This window comes from Callithrix jacchus, chromosome 8 (genome assembly GCF_049354715.1).
Source record: "Callithrix jacchus isolate 240 chromosome 8, calJac240_pri, whole genome shotgun sequence".
NCBI classification, from domain to species: domain Eukaryota; kingdom Metazoa; phylum Chordata; class Mammalia; order Primates; family Cebidae; genus Callithrix; species Callithrix jacchus.
Genome location: NC_133509.1, coordinates 101,142,284 through 101,164,616, shown reverse-complemented (window position 1 = coordinate 101,164,616; position 22,333 = coordinate 101,142,284). Strand labels below are relative to the sequence as shown.

The following is a 22,333-nucleotide window of genomic DNA, read 5'->3' as shown; positions in this document are numbered from 1 at the left end:
AAGAATCACTTGGACCCAGAATGCAGAAGTTGCAGTAAGCCAAGATCCTGCCACTGCACTCCAGCCTGGGTTACAGAGCAAGACTCAGTCTCAAAACAAACACCAAAATGAATTTATTTGAGTTATTTGCATTGCTGGCAGCTACATATAATATACAGAGTGGTAAAATAGCTCAACAACACAGAAAGGTGCAGAGACCTCACAGAATCAGATAATCTGGAAGAGTGCACTAAACAATGCCTAGTTTTCCTTTGAAGGTCATTTGTCTATTTTAAACTCTTCCAAATTTTTCCCTTTTTCCTACAATGGCTTAAACCAGTAAGTTTATTTTTCTCATGTACCAAAAAGTCTATAGATAAGCAGTATGACATTGTGATTTATATAAGGTATGTATATTTGGTCTTCTTCTCCATTTCCTGGCACATTGCTCCTAGAGCCCTTGGAATCTCCAAAATGATGTGTCTGTTTGTATGCTAGTAAGATGACTGCCAACTAGGGGCTCCTGGATGGTGGCTGGTTGCCAGGGGAACCCAACGTGTGATTGGAGGGTTGGGACTTACACCCCTCCCCAACCTCTAGGAGAGGGAGAGGGGCTAAAGGTTGAATTATCACAAATGACAAATGATTTAATAAATCATGCCTACATATTGAAGCCTCCATTAAAAAACAAAAGGGCTGAGTAGGGAGAATTTTTGGCTGAACACATGGAGATGGCTGGAGGGTAATATGCCTGGAGAAGGCATGGAAGTTCAGCCCTACTTCCCACCTGCCTTCCCCTGTGTACCTTTTGCATCTGGCTGTTCATCGGTATCCTTTATAACATCCTTTATAATAAATGGGTAAATGTAAGTAAAGTGTTTCCCCAAGTTCTGTGAGCTACTCTAGCAGATTAAGTGAACTTGATGAGAGGGTTGTGGGAGCCTTGATTTATAGCCAATTTGTGAGAAGTACAGATCACAACTTGGACTTGCAATTGGCATCTAAAGTTGGGGGGCAGTATTGTGGGACTGAGCTCTTAACATGTGGGACCTGACACTATCTCCAGTGGACAGTGTTGAAAGTGAATTGAACTAGAGGACACCCAGCTGGTGTCCGCTGGAGAATGTGGTCAAAAGTGTTGTGTTGAGTGACTGTAGGAGAATAAAGTAGGAAGAACAGTTTGGTTTTCCTATATCTCAACAGCAGTCCAAAGCTGGTACAGTGGCCTAGGTGCATTAGACCTTGTCTCCTTCTATCTCCTGCTTTTCATCTGTTGGGACTCAGAACATGAAATCCCAAAATATGGTGCTTTGGCATGCTGAGTGCTTTGAATAAAAAAGATGGAAAGGCCTCAGAAATAAGCCTTAGTACCAAGGTCTCTCTCTCTCACTGTCTCCTGCTCCTTTCTTTTTTCTCCATGAGGAGCCGTCTCTGAAGTTCTTTTCTCTGACTGAGGGGAATACTTCCAAAAGGAATGCAATTATCTTGAACCCCCTCCCTAGAAATCGCATCAAACAACCAGGGAAGATTAATCACCAGAGAAGAGATTAAAAGTTATCAGCATGCCTAGACAGGCTATTACCTATTCTTTTGGAGGCTGCTCCACAACAACTTTTATTACTGGAGACACTTTTCTTTCCTTATAAGACAACCTTTGTTCACCATGCATTTTCTCCCCTTCCCCTCCCCTAATTTGTTACCACCTCCCTGAAAGCCTCAAGCCTCTATTCTTTTATGCTATTTAAGCTTCAGCCATCTGGCCCTTGTTTGAATGTTACATTTTGTGTGCCTCCTGTGCACAGGTGCATTAATAAATATGTATGCCTTTGCTCCTGTTTATTGTCAGTTTATTTCAGCAGACTAAATTAATTGAACCTTCAGAGGGAAAATTTAAACTTTCCTACACATCCTTAGTGTCATGGGTACAACTGCTGGGGCCAGTGTCACAGGCAGTAAAGGAATTTACCAAGACAGTTTCTGGGAGAGAAAGGAAGATTTATTAGAGGGAAAGTTTGTTGCAAGGAAGCAACAGGAAGCATGATAGAGAAGGGGCTATCTACAGAGAGGCGGGGACTGGAGCGAAGTTTTATGTAAGGTAGTGCTGGAGATACTATGTATGGAACGAAGTATTTGGGAAAAGGATGTTGTACCAGCAGGTTGTCTGTGATTAGGTGTCTCTCAGAACAATTGTTTTCCCCCACCTGGGACCCCTCCTTCTTGTTACTTACTTATCTTTTCAGGATTCCACATTTCCCACCTTCCTGACAGAACAACAATGACAAATCTTTGGCATTGGGATTCAGGTCTTATCTTCCAACTGTCTCCTGCTAGTCTGGGGCATAGAGTTGCCCCTATCTGTGATTGTTGGTCTGTCAGGAGACCCTGTGGGCTATTGTCCCAGATTGTGGGACTTGGGATATTGAATTTTGCTGGAGGAAGTGACTCATTAGTGAGGGGGAGCATGTCAAGGCAAAACTGGTGTCCAGCTCAGTCCATTGGAGATTTGTAAAGGTAGCAAGCATCATTAGGGAGAGACTGATATCCTGTTTGCAGCATTATTTGAAGGTGACACTGTTGAATTCTAGGAGATAAAATTTTGTTTTTTAAGCCAGTTACTGAAAATGCAAATAATAAAACAAAACCAAACTTTTTGCAGAAGCCCATTTAGATAACCTGGAAGTCAAATTTGAAAAAATGTGCTTCTATTTAATCTGACAAAGGAAGAGTGTGTTTAAGCTTGTGAGTATAACAGGGGAATATATGACTCTTAGAAATAGCATGAAAAGTTTCTTGATTACATTTAAAAATTAGACATATTAAGAAAAGAGCACAGAATTAAGTTATACTGGAGGAAAACTTTACTTCTCTAGATATTCGAGATAAGACATTTCAGTATTAAGTCATAACAAGAGTTAGAACCAGAGAGAAAAGTTACAGGAGCTGACAAAAATGCTGAAAGAGTGAAATATTATTTTAGGCCTTTTTAAGGGGAGAAAAAAGCTGAAAGCAATGAGAGACAAAGAAAAAAGGTGAATTTCTAAGAAATGATTTTGAGAACATTTTAAGATATTACAAAATAAAATATAAATTTTTTGTAGTTTTATTAAAAACAAATCAATATCTTAAGAAAATCTTGTTTTAACAGAGAGGACAAATCTTAGAAAGACCATTACAAATAATTCCCTTTTAATTATAACCAGCTTAATCACAAACAAAATTCCTTTCATAAATTCCTCGTCATGCACTTTATCATGAGTTACACAGACCATCTATGGCATGTTTTGACTTTCTGACAAGTCCTAAACATCTCTGTTTTCAAAAAACCAGTCATTTTACTTTAGGACAAGAATTCACCATATAAGATTCTTTTTATATAATATCTTTCTTCTTTATAACTTTCCTTACCAAAAATACCTCTTTAGACAAATGTCATTTTTCTTATGTTAGGTTTGTATTATAATATATGTTGCTGTGCAAGTCCTGTGAAGGAGGAGCAGATAAGAACATTGTCTACATACTACTGAAGTTATCCCCATTCGATAGATTGCTCAGTTAGACTTCTTGCTATGGCTTGTCTGAATAAGTTTGGGCTCTTTTTTAAACCCTTACTGTAGGACTATCTAGGTTGAAGATGATGCAGGATTTTTCTTGGCCCCTTTGCCAAACTCCCAGCAGGGGCTTTCTTTCTACTTATCTCACCACACTTAGCCCCTTGTGTGAGGAAGCACATGAACAAGTGAGTATGGGATTTGTCCAGTCACTCTACCAACACAGGAGCAAGCTCTGTGCAGGGCCCACAACCAAGACCCATAGCCAGAATAGGTATGTCACCTCAAGGGAAACACGGTGGTACCCTGGCAAAGGTGCCCATGACCCCAAAGCCCAGAGAGGCTGTAAGTGTGCTTATTAGCTCTTTTAGTTCTGCTAGCCACAGCCTGATGGATGGCAGTGTGTTAGCAACTCAGTTGTTCCCGGGCCCCATTGCGTGGGGTGGCTGCCCTAGGTCAGTGAAGGCAAAGGACCATTGTGACAGCCTTTCTGGGTACCTGAACTCAGTGGGTCCTGAGCTCTTGTCCAGCATCCAAGAAGAATGAAGTCATGCTTGATAATTGAAGGATGGTGAGGGTGGAGAATTTTATTGAGCAATGAAAACAGTTCTCAGCAGTGAGGGGAGCTGGAAGGGCAGGTTGTCCTTCTCCGAAGTCAGAAAGTCCCCTCACCAAAGTCAGTCTATTTCTTCCCCAAAGTCAGGCTGTCTCCCTTCTACCAACTCAGTCTGGAGTCTTTATAGGCACAAAATGGGGGCAGAGTTGGCCTCAGGTAGTATTGGAAAAGACAACATTTGGCTGCTTTGTCTGGAAGGGAGGAAGATTCTCTCCTACCCTTTCTAGTCAAAAGTTCCCCATACCTATATGTAGTGCAGTTGGCACATATGTTTTGAGGCTGTGAGTGCACAGAAGTCAAGAATTGAAGTTTTGGAACCTCTGCCTAGGTTTCAAAGGATTTATGGAAATGTCTAGATGTCCAGGAATAAGTTTGATGTAGGGCAGAGGCCCTCATAGAGAACCTCTTCTAGGACAGTGTAGAAGGGAAATGTGGGGTCAGAGTCTCCACACAGAGGCCCCACTGGGGTGCTGCCTACTAGCTATGAAAAGAGGACCATCACCCTTCAAATCCCAGGCTGGTAAATCCACCAAGAGCTTATATCGTGCACTTGGAAAAGCCACCAACACTCGACTCCAGCCCATGAAAGCAGCCAGAAGAAAGGCTGTATCTTGCAAAGCCACAGGGGCAGAGCTGCCCAAGACCATGGGATCCCACCTCTTGCATCAGCATAACCTAGGCACAAGGCATGGAGTCAAAGGAGATCATTTTGGAGCTTTAAAATTTAACTGTCTTGCTGGATTTCAGGCTCACATGGGCCCTGTAACCCCTTCATTTTGGCCAATTTCTCCCATTTAAAAAAGCTGCATTTACATAATGCCTATACCCCCATTGTATCTAGGAAGTAACTAACTTGCTTTTAATTGTACAGGCTCATAGAAAGGGACTTACCTTGTCTCAAATAAAACATTAAACTGTAAACTTTTAAGTTAATGCTAAAATAGGTTAAGACTTTGGGGGACTGTTGGGAAGGCATAATTGGTTTTAAAATGTGAGGACATAAAATTTAGGAGGGGTTGGGGTGGAATGATATGGTTTGGCTGTGTCCCCACCTAAATCTCATTTAAAATTCCCATGTGTTATGGGAGGGACCTAATGGGAGGTAATTAAATCATGGAGGCAAGTCTTTCCCATGCTATTCTTGTGACACTAAATAAATCTCATGAAATCTAATGGTTTCAAAAAGGGAGTTCTTCTGCACAAGCTCTCTCCTTGGTTGCTGCCATCCATTTAAAATACAACTTGGTCCTCCTTGCCTTCCACCATAATTGAAAGGCTTCCCCACCCACGTGAAACTGTAAGTTCATGAAACCTCTTTCTTTTATAAATTACCCAATCTCAGGTATGTCTTTATCAGCATCATAAAAACAAACTAATACAGAACAACCCAATCAGGCAGCAGCAGTCAGATGTTTTTCCACTGGGACCTTTTGGTCCTCTGGGGAGTAGGTCCAGCTGGGAACCTTTATTTGTCTCTGGGCTGGATGCTATCTACTGAGAGATTGAAGCTGTGGGAGAGGAAAGGGAGAGAGTAGGGAGCAGCCCCAAAGTAGTTCCCATGCATTCCCCAAGCAGTGGCCAAGTACTCCCCATACGGATCACCAAAATGTCACAGGAGCAACTGCTGTGGGTGATATCATGGGCAGTAAAGGAATTTACCAAGACAATTTTGGGGAAAGAAAGGCAGATTTGTTAGAGGGAAAATATGTTGCAAGGAAGCAATGGGCAACACAGCAGAGAAGGGTCTGTCTGCAAAGAGGAAGGGGCTGTCTGCAAAGAGGCAGGGGCTGGAGGGAAGTTTTCTAAGGTTGTGCTGGGGAGGCTACACGCAGGATGAGGTATTTGGGAACAGGATTTTGTGCCAGGGAGTTGTTTGTGATAAGTCTCTCAGAACAATTGTTCTCCCCCACCTGGAACCCCTTCCTCATTGTTGCTTAATTATCAGGACTCCACACTTAGTTTTCTTCTCCTGGTTGCAAGATAGCAGCCCTGCCTCCAAGAAGCTCTTTCTGAATTCCAGGCAGGAAGAAGGGGAAAGTGCCCTTGCTCTTCTCCTTTTGAGATTTTCTCTTCATATTTGGAAAGGGAAAACCTCCACAGGGATCATACGGCCACCCACAGAGCAAGGGAGACAGGGAAGGTGAGTATTCTGCCCATTTGCCCTCTATAGCAGAGGAGAACAAGGGAAAAGGAGGCACCAAGTGATTTTCAGACATCTGGCCTTTATCTACCATAGTATACTTAATCCCTTATTAATATTTTTAGATGGGATTCTAAAAAGAATTTCTTTACTTATTACTATAGATAAACTTTTATTTAAAATTTTAAAGACACTAGATTAGCTTTATGTAGGTAATTATAAATGTAATGGTCAGACTACAAAAGCTGACCTTAAATATAAAAACCCAACCTGCTACTGGGAAGATTATGAACTAAAATTACAAGTTTAGAAAGTCTTCAGGCATGCAGAGCTATTTGGAAAGAAAGGACCAAGAAGTTGAGTTGATATGTGGAAGCAATCGTTTTTCTTTTACTTTTATTTTTATTTTTATTTTTTGGGAGTGAAAATTGAATCTAAAAACTGACAGCTAGAGGCTTTTGTGAATGTAAGTGGAATTTGTAGCAATGAAATATTTGAAGTGTTGTGTTTGATCCAGGATTATTTCTTCATGCGTTTTCTCTTATATTTTCTATTCTTTTTGATAGGGAAACAGGCCCAGATGTGTGAGCCACATGTTACTAGGTAATGCTTAGGAAAGCCTTACCTGCCATCTGGAGTAGTTTACCTTCCACTTTAAGAACAGAAGGACTCAATCCCATTTGCATGTATCACTGCAGCCTTCTATATCCAAATTTCTATTCTGTAGTCCCTGTCTCTTCTTTCTTTGAGTAAGGTAAAGGTACAGTTAGTTAGCTTCTCCTTGAGAACTGGTTTCAGTAAGGTTAGCCTATGTCCCAACAAACTGTCTCAAATGAATGTGACATTATAGCTATGATTTACTTCATGTTATTATTTAGGTGTCTATAACCAGTTCCACATGTCTTATACCAGTCCATCCCTCCTCACTCAGAAAAGTGCTAAGAGTTTTCCAGCTATGGAAAGCTCAATGTGTGACTCCTTCCTGTCTGAAGGTTAAACCATAATCCCTGGCTGGTATGACCCATGATGTTACTGATGGTCTTGTGAAAGTCAAGACCTTTGGCCCCCTAAAGGTTCACTAAAAAATTACTGACACAAGGCAGATTGATTAATAGGAGAAAAGGCATATAAATGTTATTTAATATGTAGGCATGGGAGCCTTCACAATGAAGACCCAACCCTCCCCCTTCCCCCCAGCATGGTTTAGAAATGTATATACTATTCTGGCAAACAGTTTATGGGAGAGGGGAGAAGAGGAATTCTATTGAGGGGATTACTGCAGAGAATGAATGGATGGAGAACAGAGATTAATTTATAAATAGTGCCACTGTCTTTGCAAAATCATTATTATTATTATTTTAACCTAAACAGACAGTGAGAGACAAAAAATTATATCAGTGAGAAAATTGTAACAGTGAAAGAGATCTGAGCTAACCCATCCCCCAATCTTGCCTTTCCCTTAAATATTACCAGCTTATTAGGCAGAGCTAACTTTGGAAGACATTTAGATTGTAATTTAAGTGATAATAGGCCTCCCCACAAACTCAACTGCTTTTGTAAAGTTAATGGGAGGCCCTCAGGGTGAGGGGAAGAGAGGAGTCTGAGTCCTGCTAAGGCTCAGATGGAAGCTATTGTCAGTTCTTATCCTGGAGGTTATAAGATATGCAACTTCCCAATTACCCCTGCACATAATATCACTAGTGTAGCCCTAAGATTGGCCTTTGAGGTATCTTTTCAGGGTTTTTGCATGTCTGACACCCATGGCTCCACCTGGACTCATCTGTATCTGCCAACCCCACTCCTGTTGCCCCACTCAGAAGTGATTCACCTTGGAGGAGAAGGGCTTCAACTTCCTGTGGTTTTGTCTCAGCCCCAACCAATCAATAGCATAGCCACCCCTAACTCTTTCCCAAACTGCCTTTGAGAAGCCCCTAACCTATAAACTTTGGATGAGAATGATTTGAGTACTAACTCCATCTCCCATGTGGTGTGGATGGCCTTGGGTCTATTAAACTCTTTCTCTACTGCAATGCCATAGTCTTTACTTGTGCAGAGGGCAGGAAAAACCCCTTGGGCAGTTACAATAGTTCTGTTTGACAGTGAAAGGGTCTGTTCAGGTGTGGTTACATGCTTGGTCTTACAGGAAGAAGAAGAAAAAAACATTTGTTCTTGGTGGTCCTGGATCTTAGGCAGATAGAGGACCTTCAACTTTTTTGGGAAAGACAGTTGTGGTGGAGTCAGTGGGGAGATCAGACAGAACTTGAGGTTTCTTAAGTTCAGCATGGCAAAATGCCATATTTTGGGATATGAGTTTCTGAGCCCCAGACAGTCTCTTCTGTGGAACAGCTTTCATTTTTCATAGCACCTTTGTCCTTGAAGCTCTCCCTGTTACATGAGCCTCACTGGCTTCCAGTTCTAGCTTTCAGCTGTCTTATTCCCCCTGTTTCTCTATGTCAGTTTTCCTCCTCCCCTTTCTCCTGTAGGGAAGGGAAAAAGTAATATTTTGCCTCTGCCCTTCCAGGTTCTTGGCTGGGTCTCTGTAATGAAAGACAGATGAACAAGGGAAAAATGAACAGAAGTTTACATGCGTATTTCACACATACATGGGAGAAACTCAGGATGAGTAATTCAAAGGGGTGGTCAAAACTTCAGTTTAAATTTCATCCAAAGAAAATGAGCTTTTGGGTTTCTGGGTAGGGGAGGCAAGTTTTGGAAAAGTAACCATGAAAAGTATGGTAAAGAGGGATAAGATTTATAGTGCAGACTTAAGCAGAGTATTTTATTAAAAGTATTCTGGTACAGAGAGGGAGATGACTTTACAAATGGAAATTCCTTTATAAATGTTGTGCGACCCCCTTGTAGACCCCTGCCCGGTACCCGATCCCAAGTAACAGCTTGAGAGTTGGAAGCCGAGTTCAGGTTTATTGGGACCAGCGGGCAGGCCAGGAAAGGAAGGAGATCTGGGCTGGCTGCGACTGCGTAGCTGGGGTAGGAGGGTTTTATAGGGGGGTGGACGGGGCGTGGACACAGGGCTGGCGGAGTGTCATGGGAGCTTAGGATAGGCTGTCCGTCTCTGGGCAGACTGCTGAGGTAGCTCAGAGGGTTATGTGTTGGTTCAGGATAGGCTGAGGCTTGGCGGGCTTTTCTGCTGCGATGATTGGCTGCTGGTTGTTGTCGGGCAGAACAGAGCAGCGCCTAAGGGTTTTCCTCCGGACGGCAGGAAGCCTGGGGGGAGGGTGGCAGGACTTTCTACCGAACATCCCCGACTCCTTAAAAAAGGGAAAGGGGCAGCAGAGTCGATCTGGCTACTTCCTGCTGGACAGGGGTGGAGTGGGGTCTTTACGGAGCCTGGGAGGTCGGTAGGGGGGTATATGCGCAATCTGGATGGCTGGGGACTGGTTGTAGCAGCATCTGGTTGATAGTGATCCGGGTAAGCTCCTGGAAACGGCGCTGCAAGAACTGAAAGAAACAAGGGGCGACAAGTAAGAAAAGACAGATGATAAGCAGAGGCCCTATCAGTGGGGATAGGAGGGTGTACATGGATGACGACCACCATGCGGTGGCTTCAGTGGTGAACTGGTGACTTTGTAGCTCTGCCTTGATTTTCTGGAGATTTTCGATGCGGGTTTCTACTATCCCAGATTCATTGATGTAGTAACAACATTCTTCCTGTAAGAAGATGCAGGTCCCTCCTTGTTCGGCCGTAAGCAGATCCAGAGCTCTTCGGTTTTGTAAGGCTACTTGAGCAACCGAAGTGACTTGTTGCTGGAGAGATGCTAGGGAGGCAGCAGAGTCATCAATTGCAGTTTGCAGCTGTGAGGAAAGGTGGGCTAGGGCCTGGTGAGTGTTAATCAGGGCCCCGCTTCCTAGGCCTAGAGCAGCTGTGGATCCTGCGAGGGAGAGCCCGATAGCTATGGGAAGAAAGGCAGCTCTTCGTTGACAGTGGGAGCTGGGGCGTGCGGAAGACATGCTAGTGTGCATCATAAGGAACTCAGCCGGTGAATAGACAGTGAGGCATGGGACCAAGGTGACAGGGAGACAGCGGGAATGTCCTCTAAGGTCGGACTCGGTTAGTAGTTTGGAAAGGGTACCATTGCACCAAAAGTAAAAACCTCGGGGAGCTGTTAGATTAGTTGTGAGTTGTTGAGTCCTGTTGCATGTGGAGTCTGAGCTCTGAGAAGAGTAGCAGGCCGGAAAGGGTGAAGTGTTGAGGTAGAAGAGTGGGACGTCTGGAATTGGGGGTTGTCGGCCTGTCCCGTTGGTGTGATGTATAGGGAACATGGTTGGGACTGCAACTAGAGGAGTTTGTCCAAGAGTAGCACACAGGAGGCAAGAGGTCAGATTGGTTAACCCTGTCTGGTTGGCGAGCTTTAGGCCTTCTCTCATGAGGGTTAACCACGAGAAAGGGGCTAGCTGAGTTTTTAATGTAGTTTCTTGCACTTGGATCGTGTTGTGGATTTCTGGAGAGGTGAGGACATATGCCCGCCAGATATATAAGTGTGAGGATGGATAACTTGTGGTACTGGTCTCGTAGACTGAGGCCTTTTGGGGTGCTTGCCATCTATTGTCCCAGGGATCTGGGATGGTTAGAGTAAGCTGGCTCTCTTTGCTGGGATTGCCTTCTGAGTCGAATTTTGTGGTCCTCTTAAGGAGGGAAGGGAAGCGGCCACCCTGCTCCCATTCGTTAGCTGTGGGCTCACGCTGACAGGAGCCCCAGACACATCCCATACAAGAGTGCCAACTGGAGGTCTTACAAGCACCTGTCTGTTTATAGTTAAAGCATAGCAATGGGTGAGTACTGCGGACGTTGTAAAGGGTGGAGAAGTTGAGTTGGATGGGGGATGCACATCCTGTGATGGGGCAATCTGACGTGGTCAGGAGGTGGTTATGGGAGTAAGGAGGGGTCGAGCAAATCCCAGTAGGTTTGGTATAATTTTCAGTGAGAAAAAATCTCCAGACATACTGTGGGTTAGCTAAGGACAATTCAGGGCTTAAAGAGCTTAAGTGATAGAGGACCAGTAGGAACACAATCCCAACGGGAACTGGAAGGGCCATCGGGATACTTTTTTACTCTTGAGAGATGGACCCAAGATGGAATCTGAGCAACTTTGATGGCCATTGGGGTGGCTAAAATGACGATGTAGGGCCCTTCCCACCAGGGTGAGAGGGGTTTTGGAGTGAGAGTTTTAATGAAGACAGAGTCACTGGGGGCAACCTTTCCCAGAGCAGGTGGAATTTCTGAGGTCTGGGGTATGGAAGCGTTGGCGTGTTCCCTGAGTAGATGTCTGAGGAGGGTAAAATAGGGAAGGTAGGTGTTCAGGGGGGAACTTTCTGGAGAAGGTAGAGTGGATAACAGGAGGGGTCGCCCATATAGAAGCTCGAATGGACTGAGCTGTGAGGCTCCTCGGGGGCGGGCCCGCAGCCTGGTAAGAGCTAACGGTAGTAAAGAGACCCACGACTGCTTAAGCTCGAGAGAGAGTTTGGTAAGCTGATCCTTGATGAGTCCGTTAGCCCGTTCTACCTTACCCGATGACTGGGGGTGGTAGGCCGCATGCAGGCTTCCACTGAATTCCTAAGGAAGCACAGACAGCGTTAGTAACTTTGGAGACAAAGGCCGGGCCATTGTCTGACTGAATAGTGGCTGGAAGCCCAAACCGAGGGATGATGTCCTGGATGAGATGGGCGGCAACGGTGTCGGCGGACTCCGAAGTGGTGGGAAAAGCTTCAATCCAGCCTGAAAAAGTATCGACAATGGTTAACAGGAACCGAAACAGTTTATGTCTTGGGATGTGAGTAAAATCAATTTGCCAATCTTGTCCTGGTAAAGATCCACGCAACTGGTGGAGCTGTTGGCGGAGGTGACAGGCTCCTTGGGGGTTGGTCTTCGCACAAATGAGACATTGAGCATGGACCTGGTGAATAACAGAGGGAAGCCCTTCTGGATGTAATATGGGTAGGAGGAAGTGGAGCAGGGCTTTTGGCCCAATATGCAGGGAATCATGGATGTCCTTTATGATGGTAGTTTTTTGTGCTTGGGGAAGTATCAGAAGGTTGTGATTGAAGGCCCATCCATCCCTGAAGGTCACTCCAGGGTTTTGCTGTAAAAGTTCGAGCTCAGAGGGGGAGTACTGGGGTTGGTAGCGGCATGACAGGAAGTAGATTTCTTTTGGGGGTGGGCAGGTTTGTGCTGTCTCCCTGGCTGTCCTGTCCACAAAAGCATTACCTAGGGCTACTAGAGACCCGGAGGTTTGGTGTCCTCGACAGTGAATGATGGCAACCTGCTTTGGAAGCTGGATGGCTGAGATGAGATCAGATATGAGTTTTCCGGTAACTACCAGGGTGCCCTTGGTGGTCAAGAATCCTCTCTCTTTCCAGATCATACAATGGGAGTGTGCAATAAGGAAAGTGTACTTTGAGTCTGTGTATATGTTGACAGTTTTGTCCCTGGCCCACTTGAGAGCCCGGGTGAGGGTGACTAACTCAGCCTGTTGCGAGGTGGTTCCTAAGGGGAGGGAATGAGTCTCGATGACGTCTGAATGGGTCACTATTGCATATCCAGCAATACGGGGTTTTCCTGGGTGTAGGAAGGAGCTCCCATCTACGAAGAGTGTGGTTTCGGCCTCGATGGGGGTGGAGTGTAGGTCGGGCCGTGGGGATTGGGTTTCAATGATAACCTCGAGGCATCGGTGATCTTGTGCCGGAGTGGTTGGAGAAGGGAAAAGGGTGGCTGGGTTAAGAGCAGGACAGTGAGAGAGAGAAATGTCGGGGTTCTCTAGGGATAGAAGGTGCAGGAGTTGGACCTTGGATGGCCCGAGGTGTGGTAAGTCCTGACCGGATACAAGCTCCTGCAGTTTGTGAGGGGAGAATACTGTGAGTGGTTGCTGGAGGTTGATCTTAAGGGCCTCTGTCGTAAGTGTGGCGGCTGCTGCTAAGGCTCGGAGGCAAGGTGGCCACCCCTTTTCTGTGGGGCTGAGTTGTTTGGAAAGGTATGCTAGAGGAAGGAGGGTGTTGCCAACTGGTTGAGCCAGGACTCCTACCGCGATGTGGGCTTTCTCATCCATATACAAGTGAAAAGGAAGATTGGGATTGGGTAGAGCAAGAAAAGTTGAAGCGCATAGTGCTTGTAGGAGCGTGTGGAAGGCTCGAGTCACTGTTCCCTGTGAAGTAAGTGGGCCTTCAGGAGTATCTGCAGCTGCTTGGTAAAGTGGCTTGGCCAGAAGGGCAAAGTTGGGCACCCAATGCCGGAAGAATCCCACTACCCCTAGAAAGGAGAGTATTCCAGTGGCAGACTGCGGGGGTTGGAGGGCTTTCAGGGCCTGCAGTCGATCGGGGATAATGGATTTATTTCCCAGGGAAAGCTGTAGGCCCAAGTAAATGACTGATGAGGTAATGAGTTGGGCCTTCTTTCTTGAAACTCTATACCCTTTGTCTCCTAAAAAGTTGAGCAGAACAGTAGTGGCTCGGGTGCACTCTTCCTGGCTGGGGGAACAGACGAGTAGGTCATCAACATACTGAAGAACAATAGATGGGGCTAGGCGGCAGCCTAGAAGGTCTGTTGCCAGGGCCTGACCGAACAGGTGAGGGCTATCCCTGAAACCTTGGGGAAGAACTGTCCAGGTGAGCTGACAGGAGTTGTCAGTAAGTGGGTCTTCCCAGGTGAAGGCGAAGATGAAATAGGAATCTGGGTGTAAGGGAATGGTGAAAAAGGCATCCTTGAGGTCAAGGACTGAGAAGAAGGTAGTATCGGAGGGAATTCTGGAGAGTATGGTGTACGGGTTTGGGACTACAGGATGTATAGGGACTACTGCAGCATTGACTAGTCGGAGGTCTTGGACAAGGCAGTATTCTCCTGAGGGTTTCTGGACTGGGAGGATGGGAGTGTTACATGGGGAATTGGTGGGTACTAGGAGGCCACGACTTTTTAGCCTCTCAATCATAGGGCGAAGTCCTAGGCGGTGTTTCTTGGAAATAGGAAACTGAGGTCAACAAAGAAATCGGGAGGAGTGTTCCTGGAGGCAAACCTTGACTGGCTTGTGGTGTGTGGCTACTACAGGTGTGTCCATTTCCCATACCTTAGGGTGTACTTTAGGGAGGAGAATGTCTGGGGAAGCATAGTCTGAATCGGAGTCGAGGTGGTGAGCAACTAACAGGAGGTGTTGGGGAGAGGCGGGGAAAGTGATGTGGGCTTTGAGTTTTGTTAGGATGTCTCATCCCAACAGAGGCACAGGGCAAGAGGGGATAATGAGGAAAGAGTGGCTGAATGGGACTGAGTTATACATACAGGTGAGCGGTGGGGTTTGGCGTGGGGTGTGTGCAGCTCCATCGATTCCCATAACAGAGACCTGGGAAAGTATGGTCTGGCCTTAGAAGGAGGGAAGTACAGAGTAGGTAGCCCCCGTATCCAGCAAAAAGGAGACACTTTTTCCCGCTACCTGAAGTGACACCCTAGGCTCGGCGAGGGTTACTGGGGTCAACGAGCCTGGGCCTCCCTAGTCGTCTAAAAGCCCCAGTAGCTCAGGGTATAGGTGGTCAGGAGAACCAGACTCCCGAGCTGGAGGATCAGGGGTTGGCCCTCCCGGAGAGGCACCCCTTGGTCCACTACTTCAGCTTGTATTGGCCGGGGTCCTGGATCCCTGGGGGCACTCTGATTTCCAGTGGCCACTGAGCTGACAGAGGGGGCAGGGCCTGGTGGGCGGCCATGGCTGAGGGCAACTAGAGGCCCAATGTCCTTCCTTGCCGCATTTGAAACACGCCCCTGGCGGGGGCTTGGAGTGGCTATTCGGACCCCTGTTTCCTGCTGGCCGTAGGGCTGCTGCCAGGGCTTGGGTCTGCAGCGCAACCTTTTGCTTCAATCGAGCTTGGTGGGCAACCTCTGCTGCATCTTCCCTGGCATTAAAGACTTTAAAGGCCATCTTAACCAGATCTTGTATAGGAGTCTCTGGGCCGTCTTCGGCCTTTTTAAGTTTCTTTCGAATGTCAGGGGCGGATTGGGAAATGAAGTGGGGAGCTAAGACGGTAGCACCATTTTGGGAGGCTGGGTCTAGTCGGGTATAGCAGACAAGGGCTTCCTGAAGGCGGTTGAGAAAAAGGGCAGGGTTCTCATCTGGCTTCTGTGTAATTTCTCTTAGTTTATCATAGTTAACGACCTTGTTGGATACAGCTTCTAACCCGCGCAACAGGTACTGAAGCATGCGGTCTCGGGCTGGGATGTGGGAGCCAGCTCCATCCTGATATACCCATTGGGGATCTGTGGTGGGAATAACTTCTGTACCTACTGGGACTTGGTTTGGGTTTATGGCATGATCTCTATCTGCTTGATGCCTGGCTGCCACTAGGATGCGCTCGTGCTCTTCGGCAGAGAGGGTCGATGTACAGATGACCCGGATATCGTGCCAGGTGAGACTATAGGCCTGGGTGAGATACTGAAACTCCTTAATGTAGGTGGAGGGGTCTGCCGAGAAGGACCCAAGGCGGCGTTCAATTTGAGCTAGGTCTTGGAGAGAAAAAGGGACATGGACTCGGACAAGGCCCTCTGCCCCGGCTACTTCCCACAGGGGTGCTATGACAGAGGGAGGCACTGAAGTCTTGGTACGGGTATGGGCCGCTATGGGGGAGGAGGGTGGAGGGCAGATGAGAGGAGGAGCGGTCGGGGGGGTGGCAGAAGGCGTAGGCAGAGAGGAGGAAGGAGATACAGCAGGAGGAGATACAGAGGGAGGGGGGTTAGATGGGTTGGGGACTTTCAGAGTGGGAACAAAGGGGGAAGACAAATGGTCAGGCAACTCTTCCTGTAGAGTATAGGGAGGTGGCTTGGTTGGGAGGTAGGAGTCTGCGGTGGAGGAGTTCAGGCCAAAAGAACTTGGTGAGTGGAGCAAGAAGACCAGAGGTCAGGATGGGAATGCAGGTCCCAAAAAGCCTGAACATAAGGCACTTCCTTATCTTTGCCAGTTTGGCGGCAGAAGTTATCTAGGTTGCGGAGCACATTGAAACTGAAAGTGCTGGTGGGGGGCCAATGCGACCGGTTATCGAGCTGGTACTGGGGCCAGGCCACCTGGGAGAGGAAAATAAGCTTCTTTCACCTAAGGGTTTGGGAGTAGCCCAAGCGGGTAAAATTAAGAAGCAGACAGCCCAGTGGGGTGTTTGTAGGAATTTTGGACTCCACGTTCCCCATGATGTGTGCGGCAAAGGGTTCCTGCCAGCTGAGGGCGGTCTCGGAACAGTATCCGAGTGGGCTGGGGTAGTGTGGGGGAGGCGTCCCTCCAACCCACCAGCTTCCCCAGAGGAAGGTGGATAGGAAAGACCAGAGAAGGCATCCCCTGTTTGATCGTTCCTATTTAATGGTTTTGGATTGGGTGGGTCAGAGAAGGCATCCCTTGTGTGCCGACCCAAGGCTCCTGGAGCCTGGTTGGGGGATCCTGCTCGGGCAGGCCAGCGCTTGGCAAGGGATCCGTGGAGTGGGACTGAGAGGAAGGGTCTTTGCCACATGCACCACGGAAGGAGAAGGTAAGAAACAGGACTTACCTGGTCCGGAGTGCTGAGGCCGAATTGGAGGAGGGCTGGAGAGGTCGCTGGAGGGAAGGGGGGCTGCTAGGGGGGGCTAGCGACCCTCGCTCCTGGGTTTCGGCACCAAATGTGCGACCCCCTTGTAGACCCCTGCCCGGTACCCGATCCCAAGTAACAGCTCGAGAGTTGGAAGCTGAGTTCAGGTTTATTGGGACCAGCAGGCAGGCCAGGAAAGGAAGGAGATCTGGGCTGGCTGCGACTGCGTAGCTGGGGTAGGAGGGTTTTATAGGGGGGTGGACGGGGCGTGGACACAGGGCTGGCGGAGTGTCATGGGAGCTTAGGATAGGCTGTCCGTCTCTGGGCAGACTGCTGAGGTAGCTCAGAGGGTTATGTGTTGGTTCAGGATAGGCTGAGGCTTGGCGGGCTTTTCTGCTGCAATGATTGGCTGCTGGTTGTTGTCGGGCAGAACAGAGCAGCGCCTAAGGGTTTTCCTCCGGACGGCAGGAAGCCTGGGGGGAGGGTGGCAGGACTTTCTACCGAACAAATGTAAATTTCACTTACAAAAGAGAAACTTATGCTCCTGTCTTTATTGTTTCTCAAAATAATCAGCTCAAAATAATCTTGATGTCAAAAAGGCATATTTGGGGGTGGCATATTCTGGTCTCCAACATTCCTGTGCCTTTTCTTGTCTCAGTATCAATTTCTCAGTTTTGTTGGCTTTTCTTTTTAAAGCCCCTCTTCTTGCTTTCACACTGAGAGGGTTTCTATTTCCTCTCAGAATGCAATCAGAAGAACGACCTCCTCAGGAAACAGACTCTCCATTTCTGGGAATTCTTGCTTTTTAGAAGCAAAACTGGGTAACTTTCCTTACTTCAAAACATCTATAGCCACAGCTGGTTGCAGAGGCCTGCAGGGATCCAAACCTCTGAAGTTCAAAAGCTGTCTGCTGATTAGCACCCTGAAGAGACCAGGGAAAATATGCCTTGGGTCTTTTAATCTTCCACAAGAAAGCCACAATACAAATTGTCTATTTACATTCTAATGAATAATGAGGATCTGGAGAATGACCAGCTGTCTAGGAAATGTCAGTAACAATGTAAAAAGGGTAAAGAGAAGGACCTGGCTGGAGATGCCACTGGGTTCCCAACAGCCACAGCTGGAGTGAATAGTTATGGCCAAGGAGTTCCTCCAAGGCTCTCATGAGCAAACTGGGAGTAAATGAGTGTTCAGTGAGAATAGGAGATCCAGACCATTCTCTATCTTAATGTGGATTGTGGAAAGGGCCATGAACCCAAAATGAAGAGATTTCATTCTAGTCTTGATTTTTCCTCTGATTAGATATGTGGTTCTTACTTTTCATTACTTCTTCTGGGCTTTACTTTTTTAAATTATTAAATCTACAGTCTCCAGCTAGAAACACATGATTCTGATACCCTAGAGGTTTCTATTCTCAGTGAACTATACCAGCAGAGCCCGCAGAAGAGCAAGGATGTTCTTTGAAGACTGGTTCCCAGAAGGAATGTTTAATATGACAGGAATTGAAAATGCAGTGCAAACTTTACATTAAGGAGTAGCAGTGCTTTGTAGTTGGTCTCAAAAGTTTTTTATTATTATGTCAGACTAGAATATCCCATACTAGTTCTCATGCATTCTTAGAGTAATGGATTCAAAGAAACTTAAACACCTTCAAAAAAGAAACTTCAAAAGATATAAGGTGGCATAGGGGCTTTATCTCCCATTTTTTATCCCTTGTCCCCCAAAAAATTAAAAAGCAGAGGCTCAACTCTCAGATAGCAGACTCATGTTGAAACAAAGATCTTAGAACATCAGAATAGAAACTGTAGGGTCAAGGGAAACTTTCCTTCTACCCCCTGAAAGTTTCATAATTTGAGTCTCTGGAATAAACCGGACAGTAGACAGATTAACAGGAGAAAAGGCACACAAATTTATTATGTCCATGTGCATAGGAATCCCACAAAATAGGAGACTCAAAGCAGGACCAGACAGTCAAAACTTAAATAGCATTTTGAGCTATGTAAAGAAATAGGAGAGTGGGGTATCTTTAAGGGAGGTAGCAATAGGTCTGGGATGTTAAGAGGAGGAAATGTGTGTTGAGCAAAGGCTGTTTTATGCAGGTAAAGCCTCTCAGGTAGAAGTTCTCAGAAGAATAGGTAGTATCAACCTTTAGTCTATTTTCCTGTGAATTAACCTTCTTGGTTTGGTGAGAGTATAGGGAGGGTGCTGAGCACAATTGCCTTCCTTCTGGAGGAACTTCTCCTAAACAGGTAAAGGAACTTGAGAAAAAGCTCCTCTCTGCATTTGCTGCTCCCCAGGAGCTCTCAGTTTGAAGTCCAAAGCTGCATATTTTTAGATATCATTTTCTAAGACCCAATAATAACATTATTGTAAACCAAGAAAAATATTTCCTGTTATTATTATAAACCAAGAAACCAAGGCTCAGAGAATTTATTTGCTAGAGTTCTCAAAGTGAATGAGTCAGCTTGTCAGGATTTACATCCATATCTGTAGGTGGATGTGGAAGCTAAGGCAACTCTATCTTGGATGCTAATCCACCATATTGGCATATGATTAACCCCTGTACTTGCAAGGCCTTTAAGATCTCCAGTTTATCTATGGTTCCTTGTGTAAAAGTAGGTACTTACTGTAAATCCTGCCCTTAGGTCAAACAACCTTGATGCCATTGTAGTTCAGTTTTCATAGAGGTCTCTCCTGAATCACTCTCCTGAATCACCCCTCCCCTATGGTATATAAGCCCTGGGTCTGGAGAGTAATAATGTGGGGATCTGCCATCTTGTCTCACCATCTCCTGAGACACAGACATGGCTTCTGTTTGTAAGTCTCTATTCAATGTGGGTTAAAAAAAAAACTGGCTATATCAGTCATTTTCTTTGAACTCTCAGATTCCTTGGACTTTGGGATAGGTTTGTATAGACCTGGCCATTGAAAAAAGTGGGATTTGTAGCAGTGGAGTAATTGAAGCATTCTGTCAGATCCAGGGAGGTTATTCTTTTGTGCCTTATCTGACACTAGAGGTTGTACATTTGACTGCTTTGCTCTGGTGTCTCTGCTTCTTGTCAGGGGTCTGTGGTCTCAATTGGTATAGCTGCTACCATCAGTAATATAGGAGACCAGAATATGCCACCCCAAAATATGGAGTGCCTATGCCACTTTGGCATGAGGATTATTTTGAGCTGAAAGCAACTAGCAGAAATAAATACAAGGAAAGCTCTGCCCTTCCCCTTTGCCTCTGTGTAGGACATAAATTTACAATGTCAAAGGTGTCACCCCTCCCTCTCTACCAGGAAAGACAAAAGTTTATCACTAAAGACAACTTTTGATCCTGATCAGCTTGGAGTCTGCACCGGAGGAATCTAAACAACAAACTCCCCTTTGTCTGCCTTCCCTCCATTGTTTATCCATGGAGACACAAAGTCCTTTTCTTTTGTCCTGTCACTTCTCTAAAAATTTACTTGTTTTTTTTTTGTTGTTGTTGTTGAAAATACTATATAATCTGGATTTCTAAGCCACTTCTTTGAAAAGTACTTTTTCCCTGTAAATCTTCCATGAATACATGAGGTATATGTGTTAAGAAATGTATGGTTGTTTTCCTCTTATTAGTCTCTCTTTTGTTATAGGAGTCCATCCCAGCTAAGAATTATGAAGGGAAGAGAGAAAATTATTTTTCCTTTTCTATACAATAATAACATATAATGCATCTATTTCCAAAGGCTTCTGGAGCACTGGGGTTACATGGAAATATACTAGGGTTCTGTGAGGGTCACTCTTTTAGTGGAGGTAGCCTCTAGGTATCTTTGTGAATCACTACCTATTCCCAATCTTCATTTTGGCTTTGTGAATAATTTATTTTTTCCCCTTGAGTCCAAATCATTTTTTCTTTCCTTCTTCAAATTACATCCCCATCTTTATTTCTAGTGCAATTAGAGACTGTTCCAGAAAGCTAAATCTGCAAGTGTTTCTGGCTAAAGCTGAAAATTCATATATTTGTTTAATTGTAACCCAAATAGAAAACAACATGAGGAAGAAAGTCCCATCCAACCTACATCTCTAATCCTACTGCCCTATTTTATCCCATGCAACACCTTGTGGTTATACAATGTTTCCTTCGGTGGGGCTGGAGAGGGCAGAAGGGTCTAGTATAACTGCTGAGATGGGACTTGGGCATTCTTAGATTCCTGGTTATGGCTTCATCAAAACATTGTTTCAAATTCATAGAAGTTGGGGAATTCAAACAGTGTTCCTATTGTTTTTTCCATTTTGAATGAAAAATTTTCGGCAACAAATGAGAAATTGGTCAAAACAAAGGGGCTACATGTCTTGCCCATGCAAGTCCAAAATCCAACAGGACAGTCATTAAATCCTAAAGCACAAAAATGATCTCCTTTGACTCCATGTCTCACATCCAGGTTATGCTGATGCAAAAGGTGGGATCCCATAGTCTTGGGCAACTCCACCCCTGTGGCTGTGCAGGGTACAGCCCCCTGCCCTACCTGTTTTCATGGGCTGGCATTGAACATTTGCAGCTTTTCCAGGCACACAGTGCAAGTTACTGGTGGATCTACCATTCTGAGGTCTGGAAGACAGTGGCCCTCTTCTCAAAATTCCACTAGGCAGTGCCTCAGGGGGACTCTGTGTCAGGGCACCAACCTCACATTTCTTTCCACAGTGCCTTAGCAGAGGTTGTTCATGAGGGTTCCACCCCTGCAGCAAACTTCTGCCTGGACATCCAGGCATTTCCATACATCCTCTGAAATCTAAGTAGAAGTTCCCAAATCTCAATTCTTGACTTCTGAACACCTGCAGGCCCAATACCATATGGAATCTGCCAAGGCTTGGGGCTTGCACCCTCTGAAGCAACAACATGAGCTGTATGTTGGCCCCTTTTAGCTGAGGCTAGGATACAGGATGCCAAGTCCCGAGTCTGCACAGAGCAGCAGAAGAGGTCTGGACCCAGCCTGCAAAACCATTTTTTCTTCTAGGCCTCTGGGCCTGTAATGGGAGAGGCTGCTCTGAAGGTTTCTGAAACATTTTCCCCATTGTCTTGGCAATTGACATTTGGCTCCTCATTACTTAATGCAAATTCCTGCAGCTGGCTTGAATTTATCCAGGGAAAATAGGTTTTTCTTTTCTGTCACATGATCAGGCTGCACATTTTCCAAACCTTTTATGCTGTGTCATCTTTTGGATGCTTTGCTGCTTAGAAATTTCTTCCACCAGATACCCTAAATCATCTCTCTCAAGTTCAAAGTTCCACAGATGTTTAGAATAGTGGCAACATGTTGCCAGTTTCTTTGCTAAAGCATAGCAAGAGTGATCTTTACTCCAGTTCTTATAAGTTTCTCATCTCCATCTAAGACCACCTTTGCCTGGACTTCATTGTTCACATCACTAACAGCATTTTGGTCAAAACCATTCAACAAGTCTCTAGGAAGTTACACACTTTCCCACACCTTCCTATTTTCTTCTGAGCTCTCCAAACTGTTTCAATCTCTGACTGTTATCCAGTTCCAA

General features: G+C 45.7%; 1 protein-coding gene across 1 annotated transcript; it reads right to left on the bottom strand.

The window, feature by feature from the left end:
* Positions 1-9,041: 9,041 nt before the first annotated feature.
* On the bottom strand, positions 9,042-17,040 carry LOC144577565 (ERV-BabFcenv provirus ancestral Env polyprotein-like). The gene is made up of 2 exons (XM_078335998.1): positions 16,802-17,040; positions 9,042-12,017 (listed from the first exon to the last, which is right to left on the bottom strand). Exon 2 carries the CDS (start codon positions 11,336-11,338, stop codon positions 9,623-9,625), a length of 1,716 nt encoding a protein of 571 aa, XP_078192124.1. The 5' UTR covers positions 11,339-12,017; positions 16,802-17,040; the 3' UTR covers positions 9,042-9,622.
* Positions 17,041-22,333: the final 5,293 nt, after the last annotated feature.